A 24,171-nucleotide genomic window follows, 5' to 3' on the forward strand; every position below is an offset into this window, starting at 1 on the left:
TTCCCTGGAACTGTGCATTGATGTAGGCTGGAAGGAATGAGAAGTTAAAGAGTGGAGCCTCATCCTCTTCTCTTGGGTGGGGGGGGAGGGGGTGTGTGTGTGAATAAGTAGCAATTAACCACAACAGCAGTAACTGTCTGGCTAGTCAATCTTCTGCTGGAAGGGGGGGGGGGTAGAAACTGACTATCCTTTAAATTCTGGCCTCTGGCTGAGCACTGTGCAGGTATTGATTGTGATTGAGGTGTACATGAGCCAGGGGAGAAGACACACAGGCACAGTCTCTTTCCTCTTACTTTATTCCCATTCCTCCAGCCTGGCACTCTGACAAAGTCTTATGTCCATTTCTAATCTCTTTGAAACAAGACAGACCAAGGTTGACAGTTGTGACAGTGTATAAATCTGCATGAGAATGATCAAAGAAAATCACCACCACAAACTTTTTTTTAAATGTCACATTTAATGAGTTTTCACCACTGTACTTCAATTCTACATTGTTTTTAAGAACGTGACCTGCCATTTTTTGCCACAACAGTAACAAACCAAGTTCCTTCGCTGGTATTGCACTGTCATTTCCCAACATTTTTCATCTTCAGTTCCTGAAGCAAGCAGGATTTGTTTTCAGTTTTAAATTACTTCTTGGTATAAACTTCAAATATTTTGTAAAAAACCTTCAATAGCACAAGTACCAGTTCCATTTCCTCCAACACAATTCATAGTATACAGTTAGTCTCTTTCCCAGCACCCATCTTGTGTGATTAACTTTGTTGTACTTCATTCAAGTTTAAAATCCCTACGAATAGCTCTTCACCCAGTCTCCTATTCAGGTCACACAAGGGTCAAAGGTCACCCCTAAACAACTATGCATGAACTTCTAACAGTCCAGAATCCATGACCAGCTCTGGGTAGGTTTCGCCTGTATTTTCTACACAGTAACCCAATGGTTTAGATTTTTTTGTTTTGTTTTAATCCAATAAGAGTCTTTGTACAGGTGAGAAAAGGAAAAAAAAAATTCTCTTAAATATAAAAGCTGGAAGGGACATTCAAGTTTTAAATCTCCACAAAAAAAATTAAAAACGTGGAGGTAAACAACCAAGTTATTAAAGCCCAGGAGGTAGAGACCAACAATGTGAGTCCATTATATACATATACACACAATAGTTCAGTGTTTTTCTAAAGCAGGAGAAATTAAAAATAGTAATAAAATATTATAAAGCAAACCAAAATAAAAAACGCTTGTATCTACTGTGATACACACTTCCACAGTTCTGTTGTAAGGACACAAGACAATTAACATAATTGGTTTTATGTTTTTTGTTTTGTTTTTTCTTTTATTTTTTTTTACACTGTCCAGTGCAGGGAAGAAAAAAAAGTCACAAAAATAAAATTAAATTCACAGCCCTAAAAAATGTGCAGGCTAAATCCACCTTCTATACAGCAGTACTGTTTAAGGATTGTATTTTTTTGTTTTTTTATTTTTTTTATTTAAATCTATCCATTATTAACTTATTTACATATTATATTCTGTGGATCATGAGAATGCATGCCATAGAATGTTAAGAAATAAAAAAAACTCTAAAAATATATTAAATAGTTTTATTTAGAGGGTCTCTCAGTAGGTGTAGCGGGTACGTATGAAATTGTCTAAGCACTAGGAAGGGAACTGAAGTCTACTTCTGCTAGACATAAATAAACCCAATCTCACTCTACTCACTGACATTTGTGTTTCCCCACCAACAGCAAACACCACTGCTACAATTCTATGAAGAAGAAAAAAAAGAAATGTGATTTCTAAGACGAGTGACACTATAGTGCCAGTGTCTGCCACCTGCTGACACCATTGGTCACACGAATGTCTTTTGCCTTCAGTCAAGTTGAGAATTATATATATAATTTAATATATATATAATTTAAAAGGAATGGCTCAGCAACACTCTACTCCTCTACCTTTTAAAATTACTTTCCGTTTAGTTTTAAATACAAGTTAATTCTTTTGGTTTGATTCGCTACCATCAGTGTATGCTTAAATCCGTCTATATCTATATGTATATAAACATCAGTCAAACAGATATAGATATAGTTATAAATACCCATACAACTGCACTGCCCTGCCGGTGGTGCCTCAAAAACTATGCTCTGCAGAGGGTCTAGAGACCCAGGGCCGCTTTGCTAGTTCTCCCCCGTCGGCTCAGTCAGATCACCCCTTTCCCCAGACACCCCCGATTCCCCCCAAATGACTGTTCTTGTGGAGGACAAAATGCTTGGAAAAGAATGAGATCTGTACACACTCAGCCTCGCCCCCAGGCGTCTCTCTGGCTCGTGCCAACAGGAGAAGGTCCACGTGGGCCTGAAGGCCGTCCGACGCGGGTGGTGGGGATCGGGCACCAGTCCCACGAATGACTTGCAGAAGAAGTCCGGCAGAAATCCGAAGCGCTGGGTCTACCCTGCTGGAAGAGTCCGCCTCATGGATCCAAAGGCAGGGCAGTGTTGAGATCTGAGCCACAACATTAAAAGCTGGCAACTGGCACAAACATTATGTGCAGCAGTTGTTAAAAACTTACTTCCTTTAATTAGGCAAAACAATACTATTGGAACAACCACCCTCTTCAAACCTGTCGGACACAGTGACACCCCAAAATACTGATGCACCCGGGAGACCTGAATGCATTCTGAAAGCGTTTACTGTACAGCTCTTTTTGCATTCTGATTACGGAGGCTAAAATGTGCATATTGGCACTGATGATTATTTCTTAGAATTACTGTGTAGCTGTAAATAAAAACTTCTCTACCTTCACACTGTAGACTATTGAGACAACAGTTATTGTATTTCACTCCTGTCACCCCAATAAAAACCAGGCAAGTGTGTAGTACTGCTATTCACTGCTTTCACAAGCAGAAGAAACTGAATGACCTAATCTCGGGGTTATTACAGTGTTATTTTTAAGATTTCCATTGCGTTATAAGTGGTTTTAAAATGATTTCTAAACGGCTCCAAAAATGCACTCAAGACCTCGACAATGGATGCCACACTATTTAAACATCACTGTGTGCCCCAGCGTATGAGTGTGTGTATACAGACTAAATTTACCTTTATCTGTACACAAAACACAGCAACGTTCGCTGACCCCCTCATCCCAATCAGCAGTGGTTGATCTTTTAAAACTTCATTAGTAAAATTACAGTACACACATGATAAAAACAATCCAAAATCTCTAGTCCTAGACTCCAGTGAAATGCTACGTTGTAATGATGACTCTTCAGTAGTCAGGCGTCCTTCCACAGTTACTCCCACACCAGCGGAGACGGGGGCATCTCGGAGGGCTGGGCCACTGTGGAACTGTGGAGAAACGGCACCCCCTTTTATTAATCAATCAGAGCCTGCGTTTATGAGGTGCATACCTGGTACGTTACTATGATTTGGGATATCCAGATTGAGAAGGACATTAACTGGCCTTATTATTATTTCTGCCCTCAGGGACTGGGCATGCATCAGGTCCATTAGCTGACCACATCCCCCGTCTCTCCTGGTTGCGTGTTGTTGCTTAGGTACGGGGCTCCAGGAGCCCCTAAAACTGAATTCTGCCGAGAAGATTGTCCGATGCGGAGGGCATCCAACCCTCTCTCATTTTCAGGAAGGGTTACTGTTGCACCAACCTGAAAGGGGAACTGCAACGCTATTTTTATATTTCGGGGTTAGAACTGTCTTGCCAAAAGTATCTTGTCAAAATAGACAAGAGTTCCAGGTATGTAAGCACCGTTCCGCGATTCAGAACAAGGCAACAATACGTTTGGTGACCTTATTACATTGTATTCACAAGCCTGCTTCTTTACATCTCTTTTAATCCAATAGAAACATTGCTCACGATTTTGAGATGGTTTTGCCGACAAATACTACTTGTTAACTCAGCATGCAGGTCTCGTTGGAACATCACTGCAGTGAAATATTTGCTGCACAACCTGTGCTTATCTGCGTCGCAGTTCTTGGGATCTCAAATGCACGTTTGCAACATGGCGACTTACAGTAACAACTTCCACAAATCTCCCAATTTTGTGCTCAATTCAGAATTTGTACAACTTTTTCTCTAACGTCAATGAATTTATTTGGTTACCGAATCCATCTGAGAAACTGAGACTGCAGTTCCCTTTTAAGACTACAGTGCAAAGCTCATGAAATGTTTGGGTTTAGTAATTGCAGCTGTAACCCAGTGTCACCGATTCAGATACCTGTAGACTTCAGAGAGGGTATTCTGGGTCAGTTTGACCACTTCTAAGAGAAGTCAAAGCCATACGGCATCAGTTCGTTCATAAAACACCCTAATGCTGTCAATCACAAACGTAATTAAATTTGTCGAGCCAGGACTGTGTGCAAGTAGAACTAAAGCAGGGGTCTCAAACTCGATTCCCAGAGGTCCTCGAGTTTTCTAGTTTTTGTTCCACCTCACATTCTCACTTAGTTAATTATCCTCATAACTATAACACTTCTAACCAGGCTCTTTGGTCATTTATAAGCAGGTGTACCTTTGGTGATGGAATGCCTTGTGTAATTAATTGTAACCGACTTCAAGAAAGGTCCTATATATGTCTAATGCATAAAATTAATAATTAGGTTAATTAATTGACTTCACCAAAGGCACCAGGTCCCCCAGCGATTGGGCCTGAGAGCCCTGGACTCTGGCATGCATACTGTGGAGCCAAGCCAGGGGAACTGTACCTGATAAAGCTTTTAAAAGCAGCAGACTGTGGGTTGATGCAGAGTGGCACGCGGTTCCCTTTCTGCTGCTCCAGTATGAACTGGTGAATGATCTCTGTCGGAAACAAGGAGCAGGACAGCATGGTTAATCAATCGTCTGCTGACACACCCAGTGTTCTCTGGCACTTGGGGCGGCTGTTGTCTATCATGCAGATGGCAGCATGGCATGGTGTAAATCCATTTTTAATTCTTACGCAACCGTCATTTACTGGATTTTTTGCTTGACTTAAAATAGCACAGTCTGGAGATGCTTCACAATGACTCACTGTCTGAATAAGCTCTGGAAAAGCATGGAGAGCAGAGGGACAAAGTGAGGATGCAAAGCCCAGCTGCAGTAGTTAAAGGACAGATGACTTGCAGTCTGGGGTGGGGGAGGGTGGACAGAGACAACATCACAGTGTGCAGGGAGTGACTCCACAGCCAGGAGACGAGAGAGTGTGAAGCAGTTCGCCCAAGGATTTATGCAGAAAGGTCACAAAAAGTGTTAAAAGCTGATGGATGGTTTAATATTTCTACTTCATGATCAGCAAGGCTTCATTGAGTTATTTTTCTCTCTGGAAGTCAGTATTTCTGTTCCCTTCATTTTGAAGTTGAGCTGGGAGTTCACTGAACTAAGACTTGTAAGAAACATGGAAACCTGGTCATTAACACCAAGAACCAACAGGACTGAGTGTGTGAGCATTGCACGGTACAGTAATAGTGCTCAGCCTCACAATTCATCTTCAAAAGAAGCCTTGTATAGGACTTGAACGCAGGAGAGCAGAACAAGGACACATCAACCCCTGCCACCTTCACCTGGAAATGAAATATTACTCTTTGCCCAGTGGAGCAGCAAGCACTCCCTTTGAGCAAGTCAGAGAAAATCTGAGGTAAAATAATAATAATTAATAATTCCTCACACTTATATAGCATTTTTCTGGACACTCCATTCAAAGCACTTTACAGGTAATGGGGAGCCCCAGTTTGCAGCCCCACCTGGATGATGCCCCAGTACTCTCCCCACACACCAGCTCTCAGTGGGAAGGAGAGCAGAGTGATGAAGCCAGTTCAGAGATGGGGATTATTAGGAGGTCATGATTGGTAAGGGCCAGGGGGAAATTTGGCCAGGACACTGGGGTAACACCCCTACTCTTTTCGAGAAACACCCTGGGATTTTTAATGACCACAGAGAGTCAGGACCTCGGTTTTATCTCATCTGAAGGACGGTGCCTTTTTACAGTATAGTGTCCCCGTCACTATACTGGGGCATTAGCACCCACACAGACCGCAGGGTGAGCGCCCCCTACTGTCTCTCTAATACTTCTTCTAGCAGAAACCTTAGCTTTTCTAAGTCTTCCATCCAGATACTGGCCAGGCTCACACCTGCTGGGCTTCAGTGGGCTGCCAGCTGTGAGCTGCAGGGTAATATAGCTGCTAGTTATAAAAGGCTGAGGGTGTCCAGATCAGCTCAAAAGCCACAGATGTCTGTCCTGCTCCAGACTGAAAGAACATGACAGTGGACAGTCTGGGGCCTCTGGGGCACAGCTGCAGACCCGCGTGGCTCACCTTTGACCTGCCGCACAGAGGAGAGGTTCTTCTCGAAGCCGTCGTCGAACTTGGGGTTGGTGACGGGCTCGAAGTCGCTGGTGTAGACGCGACCGGAGGAGGTGGTGTAGCAGCACTTGCACATGCAGGTGTGGTAGCGCAGCCGGCCCTCGTCCAGGTAGGGGTGAGCCAGAGCGTCCTTCGCCGAGATGCGCTTCGACTGGACAGACCACAACAGCGCTCAGATCAGCAACCAAATCCATCATTTCACGCATTACCAAATCTCATTCAAGTGGAAAATAAAGTCTTCAAATCAGGGGGGCAAAACAATTTCAAACTATACAAAAAGCCTTTACTTCCCCCTTCTGCAGAGGACTAAGCAGGTGCCTTTCAGGTATCGCACCTGAATGAGGTTGCCTCATGTAGCACAAACACTGCAGGTCCACTAGGGGGAGCTGTGGGAACCAAACCATGGAAAAAAATCGCCCTGTTTTCTCCCCCAAAAGCCAACAGGCCCTGCAGGGCTGTGAAGTGACCAGAAGGAGGAGCTCCGACAGTCCCAGCTGAGCAATTTTATTGCTGCATCTGTCAGGGAGAAACAGGAAGAAGCCTGCACCAGTGTGCATTGTGCTGTTTTGTTCAGTCTTCTGAAATTGAAGATTTTGATTGTTTCCTCTGTGTACTGCGATATGTATCCATCTAGGTACAAAACTGTGCACAAAGGGAATCTATAAATATCTGTCAACTATAACATATTAATCACATAAAAAGTGGAATATATTTTACCATTTTTGTTCTGGAGGCCTGAGGCTTTATTTCTGCCCAAGTCCGGGAGAACAAAGCTCATTGTAATAACAGACACGCTCCATAAATCTTTTGGCGATTTATCTCGAACGGTATTTTTTAACACAAAACAATGGCCACTACATTTGAAACCCTTTGAGTCACTTGCATCAGCAGTTTCTAGTTCACTTAGTGAGGCAGGAACCCCCCTCCCTCCCTGCCAAAAAGACACACACAGAAACAGAAAGAGGAACAAAGTGCTGCAAGAGCACAGAAGACCGTTTGCACTTCCACTACACAATAGAGCGTCCGAGCAGTGTGCTTTGCAGAAACAGGACACAGGCCAGGCATCTGGTGGGGGTGTTGGTAATACACTGACATGACTGCAGAGAACAGGCCCTGACAGTGATTTGGGGTCATAAAGAAAGAATCAAACAGCCATTTGCGTGCACACATACTGTGGACACCTGGGGGAGGAATGAATCCAATTACATTTTGGGGTTTTAAGTTGATCTGTTAAAAAAAAATCATAACAGGGCTCAAATCTGCAACTGTGCCGTCACTTTTCTGGAGTTTTCAAAAAGCATTTAACCAACCACCCCCCAGTTGCACAGACCCCAGTGTCAAGGGGCCAGTCTTCCAATGAAGCAGGTTCGAGTCTAGTCAGCACGTGGACTGGGTGCTGTGAAGGCAAACCAAGCCCAGGTTCCGAAGAGACCAGCTGCTCCTGAACTGAAATGAGCCAGCTGTTACATGGCTGCCATCCACTCCAGTTTCAATCCCGAGCCCGTATTTCAAGAGTGGAGTCCAGCATCAAGCTACACCCTCACGACTGAAAGGCTCTCACTCACCGGATCAAAGACCAGCATCCTGCACAGGAGGTGAACGGCTTCATGCGTGGCCTGGCTTGACAGAGTGTACAGGACAGGAAGAGATGGCTGCAAAGACAGAACACAGTGCATCAGCCACCCAGGAACACCACCATGACCTGAACCCCTAATCCCCCAAAAAAACTATATATATATACACACACACACACGCATACGGATGAGAAATTGTTTAAAGATATAACAATGTTCACTTACAACTGAGCTGAATTTAAAAACCTTTTTAATCTTTTGAAAAAGTCATAAGCAATCTGTGTGTGTGTGTGTGTGTGTGTGGAGAAAGCTTTTTAGATGGAAAGATGTCAGAGGATGATAACTGACCCCACTCCAACCCTCCTCCTTTCACTGCAAAAACTCATTTCAAAAGCACCTGTTCCCCATCATAAAGATCACAAGAACACAAAACAGCCCTGTATGGGGATCCATGGCCATCAGAAGCAGCCTAAACAGAATATCTGTAACAGATAAGGCAAGTGGGTCCCACCCACAAAACGGCATTTTGTTGAGGCCTTTCTCTTTTGCTTTCACACTGCAAAGAGGAAGCATCTCTCAGCCAGTGCAACACCACTGCACCGCACATGCAGGAGCACTAATGCACATTAACCCTGCATTAGCAGGCGGCCTTCTCTCCAGACAGATGAAGGAGAGGAAGAGCCGCCCGTCCTGATGGAGCAGATAAGAATTATGCTCGTGATGACTCAGGAAGGAGAGACTGGCTTGTAGATAGACCGTATCTGGCACGCAGAGCCTGTTTATTCTAAAACAGGACACAGAATTGTGTTCGGAATCCGCAAGCGGCGCTGGAAGCAACTTCGTCTAGGATACGAGCTTTTGAGGAAGAGAGCAGCACTCTCAGATCACCCACAGGAAGCCCACTTGTATGGTATTAAGGAGTGAACCTGCTTTGAAATCCGTGCGCACGGATCGAGGGACCGGCTCCCCGCACCAAGCAGCGTGGATGTGGTTGCATCAAAGGAAACAAAATACGTCTTTTGAAAACCAGAAAGGCCAAGAGCTGAATCACATTGACACTGGAGCCCATCATTACCGTTCTCTGTGCTGCAGCTTTCCCTCATTACTGCTCACTCCTGCCATAAGCGCTTTTCCAGGCAGCATGTGCCACCTCATTCACAACCTTTACATGCCCGCAATGTGGCTCCAGCACAGCAAAGGCACTGTTTCCACTTCCTGCAGGAGCCACCAGGGAATAGCAGGGCCAGCCTGTTGCCAATATGCCCTGCACCAGTGTTGCATCATGCTTGGAATACAGGGGGAAGTGGACAGGTGGGTGAGGATCCAGAGAAGATCAGTATCAAGTCTTCATTTATGGGAACCGACAGACACTGCGTTGATGGAAAAATGTGGGAAGAACTGCTGTGTTAAAGCAAGGATTAATAATTGCACAGGTCAAAAGTGGATGATCCTTCAGGGTAGTTTACTGTGTCTAGCAAGTACAATAAACCTCCAGTGCCTGCCGCTGACCATGTACATAGTTTTGAACAAGTAAATTACGAGGTGGAAATGACCAAACCTCACAGATGAACATCTGGTCATTAGACCTCAGCATGGATGTGTCCAGACAAGCAGCAGAAAATGCTGTTGGTTAATCATACATCTGTGCTGAGCTTTTAGCGTTCAAGTCATTTCTTTACAACTTGCCAAAAAAGTCAAATTTTATGCTTTTAGAAGGAAAGAGCATGTTTCCACAAGGAAGTCAACAGTCCACTGCCCATTAATGTCAAGATCACTTCATTTCTCTTTTTTTTTCTTTCAGAGCTTATAGATTGAGCTATTGTGTTGTTCAAACCACTTATTAAATTATGAATGTTATTTTTAAAATAGCCATTGGCATTCTGAGACACCCCTTCTACGGAGATCAATTCAAGCATACCCCAGGATGAGCGCTTAAACCTGGTCCAGATCAGTCACTTACGGGAGGTCATACAGAGTAATTCTGCACGTCTGGAGGAACAGGCTGATCTATATCGCGTAACCAGACGATACGCCTGTTACGGGAACTACACATCTGAAAGAAAAATTTAAAAATTGTGGATCACTTGTTACAGCTTTTTAATGCCTTGTATTGACATATATGTGGAAGAGGAAACACGAAACCTCAACTGGATATTGATTCATCCAGAATTCCATAATGCAGAAATGACAGTTCTCCGTTCTTTCCTTCCTAGAAACACTCCGAAGAAAACGCAGATTAATTTTCTTTTCTTTCGGTCAAGCAGTGCAGCTACAGCTCCTGACCTGAGCCCCTTGAGGAAGTGAGTGACGCTGCTGTGCTGTGCAGGTCTATCTCGACAGCCAGGCTCAGTTTCCTGTGCGGTGTTCTAGGTCTGACCTAGATACAACAGGGGAGAAGGCTTCGGCCCTCGCACCCTGCCTCGATGACGGAAGCAGCCAGCTCTCGTTGCTCAGCAAAAAAAAAAAACCCCGGAACGAGCAGCTTTCAAAACGAACGAGACCTAACAAAGGAAGGATGCCAGGCAGGACTGAGCGCCTTCTAATTCTTCATTGGGTGTGTGCTTTTTTTTTTATCAGCTAGTCCTGCTGAGGAAACCTCAGTGTAATGATTACTTAACCACAGAGCACATTTCTGCCAAACCTGTCACCATGTGCTTGCACGCTCCTTCTGAAGCGCAATGAGTCACACGTGCGATCTTCAGCTCCAGGAGGATGAGAGCCGCAGGGGAGGACTCCACACCTCCAGCCCAGATCTTTCTCACGACTGAATTCCTCACATGGACCAGTGTGACTGAAACCAAGGCAGACTGGGGTGGGGACGCATTTGTGTGTATGCCTGTTATCTAGTGCAGGTCTGTGCTAACATTGTAAATTCCATGGAAACAACCTGACTCTTGCGCTTGGTAATGGGAACATCAGTGTGCTTTTACAAACCAGCTTACGCCCTGGTGGCAGCTTACACTTTCCTGGTGGAACTCGGCAGCCATGCAAACCCCACAACTAGCCAATTCATTTCAAAACCAAGTCAAGAGCATCGCAAGTAAATATGACGCATGAGAAGAGCGACGTCAAACCCCCGAGCAGTGCGAGACAGCAGATCTCTTGCACAAAGTGAAGCAGAACCTGGTCAGCCACTCTGTACACCTCCGTCAGCACAGAAAACTCAGAAGCCAAAACCAAGAAGCAGTTGGCATTCATTTCTAGGCAAAGCAGCTTAAGTACATGTACAGCAAATCTACACAAGGGCATCCTGTTTAGCCAGAAACTAATGACAGCCTATGGTGATCCTCGCACAGACAGCACCCTTGATCCCACCCTCACAATCTACAGTTCCCACTGCTCTTCTGAGCTGCACAGCACGGCTGGGGCACAGTTCAACACAGTCACTAGCAAGTGTAATTTAATTGCTTTCTGTAAACATGTTTAGCAAAAACACAAATAGAAAAGACATCCTTTAAAAGCACTGATGGGCAATATCATCTAACGCAGACTAGATAAGAGTAAACTGCACACGAATGAACAGGTAAACTTGTACTCCCAAGGCATTTTAATTACAATGCCTCCCCTGAACCAATGCTGATGATTAGTGGTCACTGCCAAGGTTGAGACACTGCAGTAATTCTGCACCAGCACATCACATAACACTAACTGCACTAATACCCTGCAGAACATCTCTAAATGACGTTTATGTGAAACCTTCATCTGACTCATAATAAGGACGATGAAATGCTGTAAAAGCCTCATGAGTGTTCTTTCATACAGTCGGTGCATGCAGTAAGCACAGCACACTTCACAGCAATGAGCAGAGTGGAAGAAGCTACCCGAGAGGAAAACTATTCAAAATCAGCACAACCATACAGACAAGACAACAGTTCTACACTTCCTGCACGTGTCTCATGTCCTTTCCACATAAATAAGCCCAGAGAGCTGGCGATTTTTTACAGTTTTTAAACTCCTACTCTGATTGGCACTGGGCTTACAAACTTGACAGCATTTTTTTATGCTGCAGTTTATTTAGCAGGAGTTTGCCAACAAAAAGGTTTTACTGAATTTACTAAAGACCATGTTCTGGCAAACCTAAGTTCACAGACCTAATTCTTCTAATTTTTCCAATTCGGCCAACCTGGTCAGTGAAGGTTGATATTCTGCATCAGGAAGCTGAAGGCTCTCTCTCATTTTGACCAAAATTACCATCAACGCGAAACAGCCAACAGCTGGTCTTTCTATTAGACTGAGGATGCCGTGTTGTCGAGACCTGATACAGTGTAAACAAGCAAGTACTTTTACGAAGGAGTTAATGAAGTGATGATTACCGAGTGATACTCTAGCCTCGCACTCCTCTTCATGAACACCATCAGATCCACACGTTGATGTACAACTATCTCTGCCCCACGCACAGTTACTACCAGAGAGAGAAACAATCAGGGACACTCACTCACAGAGTTCTTATTTCAGCTGCTAGCAGGGAGCAGCCATCTGTCCTGTGCTTAGCTCTGATGCGAGACTTTGCTCGCCAGCCTGAAGAGCAGGAGAGGAGGCGAGCGCAGCCCCGCGGGGCCCGACTCAAACCAGAAGCTGCACCACGCTAACGAGGATGAAGGTGGAAGAATAAATCAGCAGCAGCGATGGCATCCGGGGAATCTTTCCAGGAGCTTTTACTCCACCGAGCGCAACACAACTGCTACTACCTCTTCAAACACAGATCATGTCCCACCAGCTGGAACAGATGAAGCCGACTTTCGCTCTACAAGAAGGCGCAGAAGCAGTCTGCAGAAGATCTGGGTTTTAATTAACAGAAGGGACTCTGCAAAGCAAGTCAGTAAATATCTTCACATGCAGACGGAGGAGGAAAGTAATTCGTAGCAGAACGGACACACTATACACATGGAACAGTAACTGTAACTCATTAGCTAATCAGCTTCATAAAATAAAGTTAAAATCTTTCTTACCCCGTTTATGGTGTTTACAAGTATAGGCACCTCTGCTCAACACTCTCATCTCACCCTAAATATTTGCTACTTCTTTGTTCAATAACCTTCAAAATGACAGTTATAAAAGATAAGGCTTTAATCAGTGTACACAATACTAAATGAATGAATGCATAAAGTCTAAAAATGACACTAACCTATTTACCTGTGACTACATTACATCAAGACAGTGCGACTAACAGTAACAAGAAGCTTTCGCAGCAAGAAAACAGCAGTAAACAAGGAGCACCAGTAAGAGCACTTAACCCTGCACACAGCGTTAATCAGCACAGATACCTGTACTGATGGATGGAAACTTGATCGGAAAAAAGCTGACAGCTGTGATTTAAATAGCAGCTGACAGAGGAAGAAGGAAAAGGCAGTGAGTGACAGAAATCACCTCTATGTGCTGCGTGATTCAAAATCAAAAAGCCAGATGCCAATCTTGAAATTCAGAAATCTGTGCAAAACTGAAAATACAGAAATATCTACTGTGATGCATCTAGACAAAAGTGCCTTTAACCAAATAAAACCAACTAATTTATTATTTTTACCTGCTGCTGTGCTGAACAGGATAACAAAGAGAACCCCACAGGCATCGTAAATAAAACAGCCCATCTACAGAGAACCTTGACTGTTTGGCTTTTCTGGGGGAAAAGCACATGAAGACCACAAACCCAAGTCTCCTCTGACAATCTGGAGACCCAAGGCCCCCAGATCATGACATTCAATGACAGGGGGTTTAAACACAAATGCTTCTATAAAGGCTCAATGCATTAATGCTAAGCCACTTGCGCCACTGCATAAAGACTCAATTGGGAAATAATCAAATAGGTCCGGGCTCAGGGACAATTAGTGGAGCCGATTTTCACGGCTTGGCACAAATGTCTCCTTACACCGCTGTTTAAAACAGGAGACAAAAGGGTCATGAGGAGGCATGGAAAAAAACTACAGTGGGATCTGGGGAGTGTCAGGCCCAAGCATCCATTGGCTGTAGGAGCATGAAGGGGAGAGAGCAATAACAGAGCTAAGAACAAAAAAGCCAGACCACTTCTCACACTACGTTTAATAGAGTATTCGCCATTGTAAAGAATTTCAGCACATTTAATGTTAATTTATATAAAAAGGAAAAAAGAAATCCACCTGCTTCAGAGCAGCGCAACCTTCACATCCAGACCTCAATCTGCACCAGAGCCCCGCTCTCCGATCAGAGGGAAGGAACGAGCTATTCTGGGGATTCAGACAAGCTCAAAATATTTGAGACAAAAAGGTCCCTCTCTGAGACTTATGTTTAAATGCATTTCAAAATTAAAAAGGTAATGAGGTCCCCAGCGGGAGACAGAAATCAGTATCTTTAAAGTCCAGAACTGGGCTGCTCTCATCTTTTTTTTATTCCTCTTTTTCTTCATCTCGCAGACCCGTCTCATGAGGACGGAACTAGTGTTTAAGCCTTGAACTTTCCCTGGCTGTTCCTCTTGTTTACACGCACCTAACTCAATTCCTGAAATCCCAGGCACTCCCCCGAGCTCTCCTGTGTCCTACCTCTCTTTCTCAACCTGCTCTTCTCTTTACCTTTAAAAAGAAGCTGATAAGCTGTGCCTAGGCAGCTGCAGACTCTGATTATTCCACTTTCATCTACAAGACGCCTTCCTTCCACACTGCACTCTGTTAACCCTTCAGTGCTCCTAGTGTTTGACACGACTGTACATTAGTCCCTGGGCATACGACCCAGCCACAGGACATTGGGAATATACACAGTGATCTTTCGTTTATGTTGATCTACATGTCAAAGGTAACCCTGTGAAAAAGATGCAATAAATATAACAAATATCAGTAACTGAATAAGAAAATGCCAACCCGTTTTTTCCCTCCTGAAATTTCAGTTTGATGCCATGTGATCAGATCCAATGTCCATGTTGTTTCGCCAGCAGGCAAAAAACGAGATTTTCCATTTCTAGTTTCAGAAATCACATTTTAGATCACCACATGCAATATCAAATTGTGACAATTCCAAACTGTACTCCCTCATTTGTAGAAGCCCTTTAACACTTCGTACTAGTAATACAAACTCCCTGCTTCTCCCCTAACCCTACACCCCTGCAGTCAGTGTATCCTGTCCTCACCAGTGTCACGTCTCCACGCCTGTCAATAAGATCCGATTAAAATATCCTGCTTCCAAATGGCTTCGTGGGGAGGGAACTGCAAGGTCGGCCAAAAGTCACTAGCAGGAAGGGAGACCCATTTCAAGGGGCCGGGGGCGAGATATGAACGGGCAGAATTAATTTGCTGTGCAGCCATGGGGCCCACAGAGGAAGACTGCCACTCCGACCCGACTGACGCAGAGACTCTTTCAGTATGGGAAGAGGAACAGCTTTAGCACAATCAATGCGCGTCAGTAGCTCTAACCACAGTGCTTACACATCGTTTACATACAGACAAGCTTGACCTTTGAGGTCGGGTGTCCGGCCCTGCAGAGCACCCTGACAAAGCGATCAGCTGATACACTCCGCTGTTTATAAACAGGAAGAAAGAAAACCAAGACCATCACAAGAGCCAAGCCCAACGTAACGAGCAGCCTCCACAGCACCTCGCACTAGCAATGTGAATACAGCAGCTTATCTTTAGAAATGCATCTATTCACTGGAAACCCAAATGCCACCAAATTAAGTATCCCAGACATAACAATTAGGGTGATTTTTGTTTTGACATAAGTGGGAAAACATGTCGTATCTCGGACGTATATCATTTAGGGATTTCAAATGCGTAATAAGTGAAACAAAAAATGTGGAACCATTCCTCTACTTCATTAAGGTTGAATCCACGTAGACAAATCAATTAGGGTTTTAATTAAGACATCACACCAGCAGCATCTTGCATTGCGGTGCAAAAGCTTCACTCTGAGTGCGATGAAACCCTGGATACCGGGTAGACCACTGACGCTCATTAAGACGCCGAAGGACAGCAGACTCCGTCCAAAGCACCATTTGGACAGGAATCAAGCTGCTGCTTGCTCACTGTGCTCTTTGTGCTGCTTTTTAAACACCTTTATTATTTTCTCCAATGGGGAACAATGGACAGTTCGGAACAGTCACGACTAGTCACGCAATGTGTTGCATTCAGATTTAGCTGTATTTCTAGTTTACATCAGAAATCCCCGGCCGAGGAGAAGAAAAGCAAATACAAAACAAATACAGATAAGCTGAAAAACAACCTAATTAGCTGTCCTTTCCACAGCTGAGCTGCACCAAGCCAGACAAGTTCCTTCTTTTTAGAAAGCCTCCCCTGCTTTGGAAAGGAATCTAAGGCAGGCACAGCTGCTGACCATGTGCTGCAATTTGCTGCTGACAGTATTTACCTGTTTATGGGGTCCCCTGAGGATATGAGCCTTGGCCCCTTCACACGCAGTTCTCATGGCTTCCAGAGATGGCGTTCCAAGCAGGTCTGTGATCAGATCCAACTGGAAAGCAAAGACATAGGATCAGGAAGGCCCCACTGCCATGTGCTCACTCACCCGCACTCCCGAAAGGGAATCTGGTTCTGGATTTCATTATTTCAAAAGAAATTTAAAAGCCAAATCACTACAGAACATCTACAGACCAAACGTTTAACCACATACCCATGAAGCCTCACATATAATGTACTCGGTCCCCGTTGCGCATTGGTGACATATAAACAATTAGTAAATGCTTTCAAAAATCAACATTGCTAGAAAATAAACATAATAAGTGTCTCATCCCACCCACATGAAATCTGCCTGTGACAAACTCAAGAAAATAACACATCACGCAGAGCAAAATATGCTGCTACAAAGATCTTGGGTCTTGCTCTTGCTACACTATAGATATACTGCTGAAGACATGCTGCCGTGAAGAATGGGCCCATTGCAAAATTAATACAGTCAATCTCCGAGTAAAAATACAGTATAATTTCAAGGCTTTGGCTGGAAAATTTGCGTGACAAATCTCGTTAATTCTCATTTTTGGCTGGACAAAAAAATGAGCCACGGCACATTTGTTTCACAATATGCTGAGTGAGTCTCTGAAAAGCGTGTCCAACACTTCCCCGGCTGAGCCTCTGCGATATAAATAGAAGAGAGGGCTTCCTTCCCTGAAAATCCCCCCCGCATCAAAGACGAGGCTGGGAGGAGAGGAGGAGGAGAACGAGACGTCACACCTATCAAGGGCACATAGGCGCTGGATGCACGGTTTAATAGTTAAAAAAAAACGGTTTTATCAACCGGCAGAACAAATGAGAGACATTAGCAGGGATGGGAGAGGGGGCTGTTAGGAAGCAAGGGGGAAGCTTCAGGATCAAAGCAGGCTCCAAGCGGCCCTGCATGCATCATGGCCTCCACTCTGGGCGGAGAGGTGGCTCTGTGGCTAAGGATCTGTGCTTGTGACTGGAAGGTTGCCGGTTCAAATCCCGCAGCCGGCAGAGGAATCCTACTCCGTTGGGCCCTTGAGCAAGGCCCTTAACCCCAGCTGCTCCAGGGGCGCTGTACAATGACTGACCCTGCGCTCTGACCCCAAGCTTCTCTGCCTGTCTGTGTGTCTCATGGAGAGCAAGCTGGGGTATGCGAAAAGATGAATTCCTTATGCAAGAAATTGTATAGGGCCAATAAAGCAACATTACATTACTCTGGCCCCCCGATGTCACCCGGAGCTGCACAGCCTCACCTGCTGAATGGGGCTCTGCGCCTGGAACAGGATCCTGCGCCCCAGCAGCTCGGCGAAGATGCAGCCCACAGACCAGATGTCGATGGCGTTGGAGTAGTGCCGGCTGCCCATGAGGATCTCTGGCGCGCGGTAATACTGAGTTACCACTTCTTGCGTCATGTGCCGAGATTCGTCGGGCTCCTCCACTCTCGCCAGGCCAAAGTCGCAGATCTACGCAGGCAAACCCAGAGACAGTGTTAAAAAACTCGGGATCAAGGGCAACACAATGTTGCCGTCCATATCCTTCTCGCCCAAACACACATTTGAAAACGCAGATTTTACAATGCCATTCTTTTTTACTCCATGCTTAGTTAAGCAGTAAAATATACAATATTTTTAAAAAGTCAATCTGGATTATAAATTGAGATTGACACAAATAATCACACATTTCTATTGAAAAGCTATTATAAAAACCATTCATTTCACTGTGGTTTCAATAAAGCACATTACAAATGTGCCAAGAGGTACAATGCAGTCATTTTATAATTCAGATCAAAAGGGCAACCAACAATAAGAGAGATGCACTGCAGCAGAAGCAGCACACTCCTAGGGGTATAAACTATAATACATTTACATTTTTCATGTCAAAGCTTTCATTTGGCTTGATCAGTTATGGATATGATATATGGGAGCCTTGTACAAAATAATTTTGTTCTACAACATAACCATGAATGGTAATGTGAGCCCCAGTCAAAAACCATACAAATTTAAAGTGTGGAATCAAGCGTTAAGAAGATCACAAATGTGAAGATGAGTCGACCACATGATGATGCATCTTCAAGACTCTTCCAGGGTGCTTGATATCTCTTCATACAGGAGAGCAGGGACACCCACAGACAGGCCTCCCAAAAAAGGGAGATGAGTAGGCTAAAAACTGAGAAGGTGCATGACCGCAAGATTTATCATCCTACTACTTTTATGCCCGCTCTATCATACATAAGAAAAAAAAAGGCTTGCCAAAAGATGACAAGACACACTTGCTTTGTATTGGCTCAAGAAGCTGCATTAAAAAAAAACCTTTGTTGATTCTGGTTGATTCTTGTTCAACATCTCAGCAGATCAGCTCCATCCCGATTTGAGGCAGAAGCTTTTAAAAAAGTTGAATCCAAATCTCAGGGTGCTATTTAATTCCTTCTAGTTTCACAAGTGAGACATTAGAGGATAGATGGCGCGTAACTAATGATGCTCGATGCTGAAAGCAAAGTCTGAAATAGTCGAGCTACGGCCAGTCACGGCAACATTATTCTGCAGGTTTTTAAAGTACTTTACGTCATCTGAATGTGCATGTACTTTTAAATTCCATTTTATTGTGTACACAATTAAGTGAAACCATAGTGACTTTATGTACTGGCTGTCTAGTCTGATGATTGCACTGCAAGTGATGTAATGCCTAAATAATCTTCTGAGCTTACAACTCTCAGGAAAAAAAAACTAATTTTTGAGTTAACTTTTACCCAAGTGTCTTATTTCTTACGATTTGACACTGACAAAAAAAAAAAGATTTGTGATGAGTTCAGATTGAATAGTGACCCCAGGTAATTGAAACCAAAACACGAATTCTAACAGCCCTGTGATTTAGCCATGGAAGTGAATCTCGGATTGGGACTACAATTAAGCACCTTATGGTGCTGTTATGTTAAAGAAACAGATTGTACTTGTCACTGATTAACGCTTCGTTGCCAGGTGTTCAAATGAAGAAAAAAAAATGAATAAACCCATGCAGACGATTTCAGTCCAGCTGACACCCAGAGTGCTATACAGAAAGTCTAATAGAGGTCAAGAGGCCAGCTGGACTGGTCCACTAATTCCTCAAAAGCTGACATGCAACACTGATTCCTTGTTGCTGATATTTTAAACACCCTTCTTTTGAGCCTCATATGTACTATATTCAACCAAGGAAAAACAAAATGATTGTGGGCTTATTGCTACTAGAAAAATCAAATCTGGCCTTACGCAGGGAACAAATGTTCCAGTAAGGTAACAACATGAAATAGTGTGGTAACAATAAAACCACTGTTTTTGAACCTATGATGAGCAAAACAAAAGAGAGAAACAAGAGTGGACATTTGAAAAGCTTAAATCATTTCTAGATTCTCGAGGGCACAAATAGAATACACACTTATGATCTTATGATCTCAGAACAGCACTTGCACTGACTGAACAAGAAAAGGCAGAAGAACCAACCTTGAGGACACAGTTGCTGTTTACAAGTAGGTTTCCTGGTTTTATGTCTCTATGCAAAATGCCAGCTGAGTGAAGATACTTCAGGCCTACAAGATAAAATTCAAAACACCCCAGATCACACTGGCTCCTTTAAGGACTACAGGCACACGTTAAGTAGGTTAAGAAATTGAGATATCCTACATTAAACTGTAAAAAAAAAGGTGAGCAAGTGCAGTTTAATGCTAAACCCACACCCCCCCCCCCGCCTGTCGTAACCAGCTGCCTACATGTGCTCCCCTCGCTGAAGTCTGGTTAATACAGGCCTCTGTCAGAATAAAGGAAATCTGGTTAAAAGCAGGAGCTTACTGGGTACATAAATAAGGGCTGCTGAGTATGACAAAAATAAAAGCCACCTGAGTATCAGAAGAGAGCCTTCAACAAAGGTTTAAGAGGCACACATATGGTTTTTGCCATGATGGCGAGTAGTTTTAAAAATAACATCAGTAATAAATTAAAACATTATCCATTTCAATTTCAGTATAATATCACATCTGGTGGTTTTGTTACTCAAAAATGTAAGTCCATGCTAAAGTAAAAAATTATATCCACTAGTTAAAACTGATGATAACTGACACTCTCCCTGTACAGCAACATAAATGCTACAATCATGTCAAAGACTGGTGGGGACATTTGTTTTGGTATGAAGAAACGTAATGTTCTAGAAAGTAACAATCTTGCACTTCTACCTACACTCAGGCGATTCAAGTTACCCCAGAAAAATCCTCATATTTCAAGTCTGGCTGATTGAATGAATTAAACATTCGAGCAACATCTGATCCAGTTCCAGCAGGTGGGCTTGTGAATGCTCTTACCTCTCAGTATCTGATACAGAAAGACCTTCACGTGGTCAGAGCTGAGCGGCTGGGGGGACACGATGATCTTGTGGAGGTCACTCTGCATCAGCTCGGTTACCACGTAGCTGGGCAGGGCGCAGAGTCAAGGAAGAAAATTAAAAGAAAAACAAGGTGGGGAATAAAGCCTACACGCAAATCACAAAGAACTGTTTTAGAGGATCGAAAAAGCAGGAAAAAAAAGGCAGAGCTCTGAGCAGAAACCATGGCTGGGAGCCCAGGAAGAGCAGAACAGCGCTCTGCACCTCTCACTAAAGCTGGCAGCTTGACGGAACATATTCCACTGATCGGGCTGCAGGTGTAGAATAATGGAGGGAGCAATTAATGGCCATCATATGCTTTGATAATTAGGGCCCTGCCTCTTTCTTTCAATCACATCTATGTGCCCACAAGGAGCCCAGAACTGCCTTTCAAGCAGTCTCAGGGGGGATGGAGAACAGGAAAAGGTCAGTTAACGCTGGTACTTTGCATTTATATAGCGCTCTTCCTTCCCCGAGGATCTCCAGGCACTGAAGTGCTGCACACTTAACCTTCTACACAGCAGACGAGAGGTGAGCAGTTATTCCACCAGTGAAGCTACAGCGAGGAGACGGTCACTCTCTTAGTAAAGAGAAGACGAGACAGATGCCACAATAAGGCCAGGCCTGTGCCTTGGGCTCTACCTGTCATTTCACTGGGCTGAATAGCAGCTGCAGCATAACATAATTGGTGTAGAACTTGATACAACACCAGAACAGGCATAATAAACTATCAGTCTTAATAGAACATATTTGTGAAATGATCTTTTGTGATAGGAAAGACTGATCTTAAGATTCTGTTGGTGTGAATAGTTCAGCAACATCACCTGATGTCGTTAGCTGGTGAAAGGATCTGGTGAGGTTCCCCGAGTGCTGTGCGTACGAACATAGGTGGGGTGAGGAAGAAAAGGAAATTTAAAAAATATATATACTTCTTAGCAATATTACTCAAATCAAATTAAGACCACTGTATAAATACTCACAGTTAATCACTGCTGAACACATGTATGATCAAGCACGCTGAATAATCAATTTTTTTATTTTTTTAAATCACAACAGCAAATGTTTTTTTTTCTCCCCTGGGTTAACAGGTTGCAACAGAATACAGTACCTGGGCAAGACATCACAGATAAAAACACTCATCAACTCCAGCAATTAGAAAGTCAGCCTGCTCCATTTTTCACACCCTTTTCCTTTCGGTTACATTTATGCCAGAGGACAAAGGAACCACGCATTACAGAACCCGCCCAGCTGCCGTCATGCCGAGAGGACATTTGTTTGGGAAGCTATTTCCCGATCTAGTCTTCTTCATGCTCGGAATACGACAACACCTCCAAAGATAACCTGTGGCACAGCTAGAGAGCGTCGGCTGTTCTCCAGTCGCAATGTCTTTATCCATCCAGCCATCTTGCACTGTCAGCAAATGAGAACATTCCCTTGGCTACAGTCGCACACAGCCGCTGAGAGCAAGACTGAACTGTGAACGCATTTTGGCAGCAAGACTGATTGGTGCCGATCTCTCACCACTGCATAATCTGCCTATCAGTCCCTCTGGTGCTTCCAATTAGAACTTATGTTGTGAAGGTGTTAAGAACAAACCAGGAAAACCACAAACTAGTGAAGAAAAAATTATCCTTCAGGGGAAGATTTGGACAGCCATCGGAACATGTCAGTGACACTGGGAACAGACTCATCTTGAGCAATCACCCTTACATTTTAACATCTGTTCAGGTTACAGTGGATATCCATTCACTACCTTGCCGTGCTATAGTGAGCAAGATCTTTTTTCCCCCCATACCACATCAGCGTCAGGGCTTTGACTTGCAGGAAGCCAAACAGCCGGGTACCACATCATACAGAAACGCGATGAGCAGCTGAAACCGGCCTCTTCAGGAGTGGAGTGGAAGCACAGCTCTATCCCAGCCAGACACCTCCCCCCACCCCCCTGCAGGTTCACCTCCCCTATCAGCAGCAGCGAGCAGAACAAAAATGCCGTTTCCCCTATGGCTACAGCCTGCACTCACCTTTCCTGCTAAGTGCAGAAAAAAAAAAGAAAAGAAATGCACAACACAAACACTTCAGTTAACTGTGCTTGCGATTCCTCTCCCTTTCAGCCGAGCACTCACCACAAATCGGAATCACAGCTCAAGGTTCAGCTCCAGGTGTTTCCCTGCTAGCAATAATGAAAAGCCAAGGCATGATGACAAATATTTCAACAGAAATACTCTGCTTTGCCTGGAATTGCTCGCTCCTCTTGTGTCTTGTAAGGCACATCAGAACGTCTTGTCATCGGCGTTTTAAATGAAAATAAACAGCCTGTGTTTCGATAAACACAACACATAGGGGTTAACCAGCCTGGCAGTGGAGAAGCAGCACAATATTCTACTTTGGCTATTTGCTTACATATTCAAATTAGTCAGGAAAGAACTAGGTTAGGGGGAAGTCTGTACCAAAGTTTCAGCCCCTTCCATTTACTTATTCCACACCAATTTACATACTCAAAAATAGTTTAGGAATTGAAAACTGGCAAACCACTTACAAATAGTTTGCATTTGATACGACTTTGATACATAGCCTTAGAAATGAACAATTAACAAGCAGCCTGTAATAAGGCTCTGGAAAGCTTCTCCCCTAGAACTAGCACTGCATACAATAAAAACTGCCCTGAAAAGCCACCATGCGGTTTTAAAATAAATGGACACAAAGAATGGCCCTCGTGTGGGCAGACACTTTGACCTGACAAGCTCTCTTCTTATTAAGGCTTTAAAGCCTCCTAAATTTGAATCCCCAGCATAACGTATCCCAGATGTCTCAACCTGTCGTTGCCATGCCAACAAAAGCCGCTTACAGGGAACGAGAGGCGGAGAGGCACCTGTGCCGCGAGGTCAGGCTCCACACCAACCGGAGCGGCTAGGAGGCGTGGCCAGCAGGCGCCCAGCTCTGCAATCTCACAAGGGCCTGCAAAGCCCACCGCTGAGGCCATGCTACCCTTCCACTGGACAGCTACACAATGAGAAAACAAAAACCAAACAGGCACAGGCACACACACGCGCACACACACACAGGCACGCACACACACAGAGAAAGGGGGGAAAAAAACTTGTACAATAACCTCGCAAACAGATGGCAACCCCTAAGTAGGTCATTCTCTGCTCTCAGGCCCACTGATCCACAGTTTGGAGAAGCACTAACCCAGGTTTAGTCAGCAGCCCGGGACTGATTATCGTTCGGCTGCATCCAGCACTGAGGGTGAATCCCCAGTTTTGCTCATCATATTATTTCCTATATTGGGCAAAATAAAATCCGACCCTACTGGCCTTCATCCAGTTTTTCCCCCATCCATAATCCTACTTTCCGTATTTCAAGGCCCTACTGTAAACTTCAAAATCCTGCTGTTTTAATATCTGAAAAAAATTCTGGGCTGCATAAAAGCATACGTTCAATAAAAACCACATCACCAGCCACCTACCCAGCATGCCTTCCA

General features: G+C 44.1%; 1 protein-coding gene across 1 annotated transcript in view; it reads right to left on the reverse strand.

The window, feature by feature from the left end:
* Positions 1–437: 437 nt before the first annotated feature.
* Positions 438–24,171, reverse strand: part of nlk2 (nemo-like kinase, type 2) — a 55,861-nt gene continuing 32,127 nt past the window's right edge. The window contains exons 4-11 of the mRNA XM_088616021.1: positions 20,632–20,738; positions 19,781–19,866; positions 17,558–17,767; positions 16,237–16,338; positions 7,906–7,992; positions 6,293–6,491; positions 4,709–4,802; positions 438–3,334 (exon numbers count right to left, since the gene is read on the reverse strand). Of these exons, the coding sequence (XP_088472147.1) occupies positions 3,280–3,334; positions 4,709–4,802; positions 6,293–6,491; positions 7,906–7,992; positions 16,237–16,338; positions 17,558–17,767; positions 19,781–19,866; positions 20,632–20,738 (940 nt within the window). The 3' untranslated portion in view covers positions 438–3,279. The remainder of the gene's footprint in view (positions 3,335–4,708; positions 4,803–6,292; positions 6,492–7,905; positions 7,993–16,236; positions 16,339–17,557; positions 17,768–19,780; positions 19,867–20,631; positions 20,739–24,171) is intronic.

Source organism: Lepisosteus platostomus, chromosome 22 (genome assembly GCF_059453375.1).
Source record: "Lepisosteus platostomus isolate fLepPlt1 chromosome 22, fLepPlt1.hap1, whole genome shotgun sequence".
Classification (NCBI taxonomy): domain Eukaryota; kingdom Metazoa; phylum Chordata; class Actinopteri; order Semionotiformes; family Lepisosteidae; genus Lepisosteus; species Lepisosteus platostomus.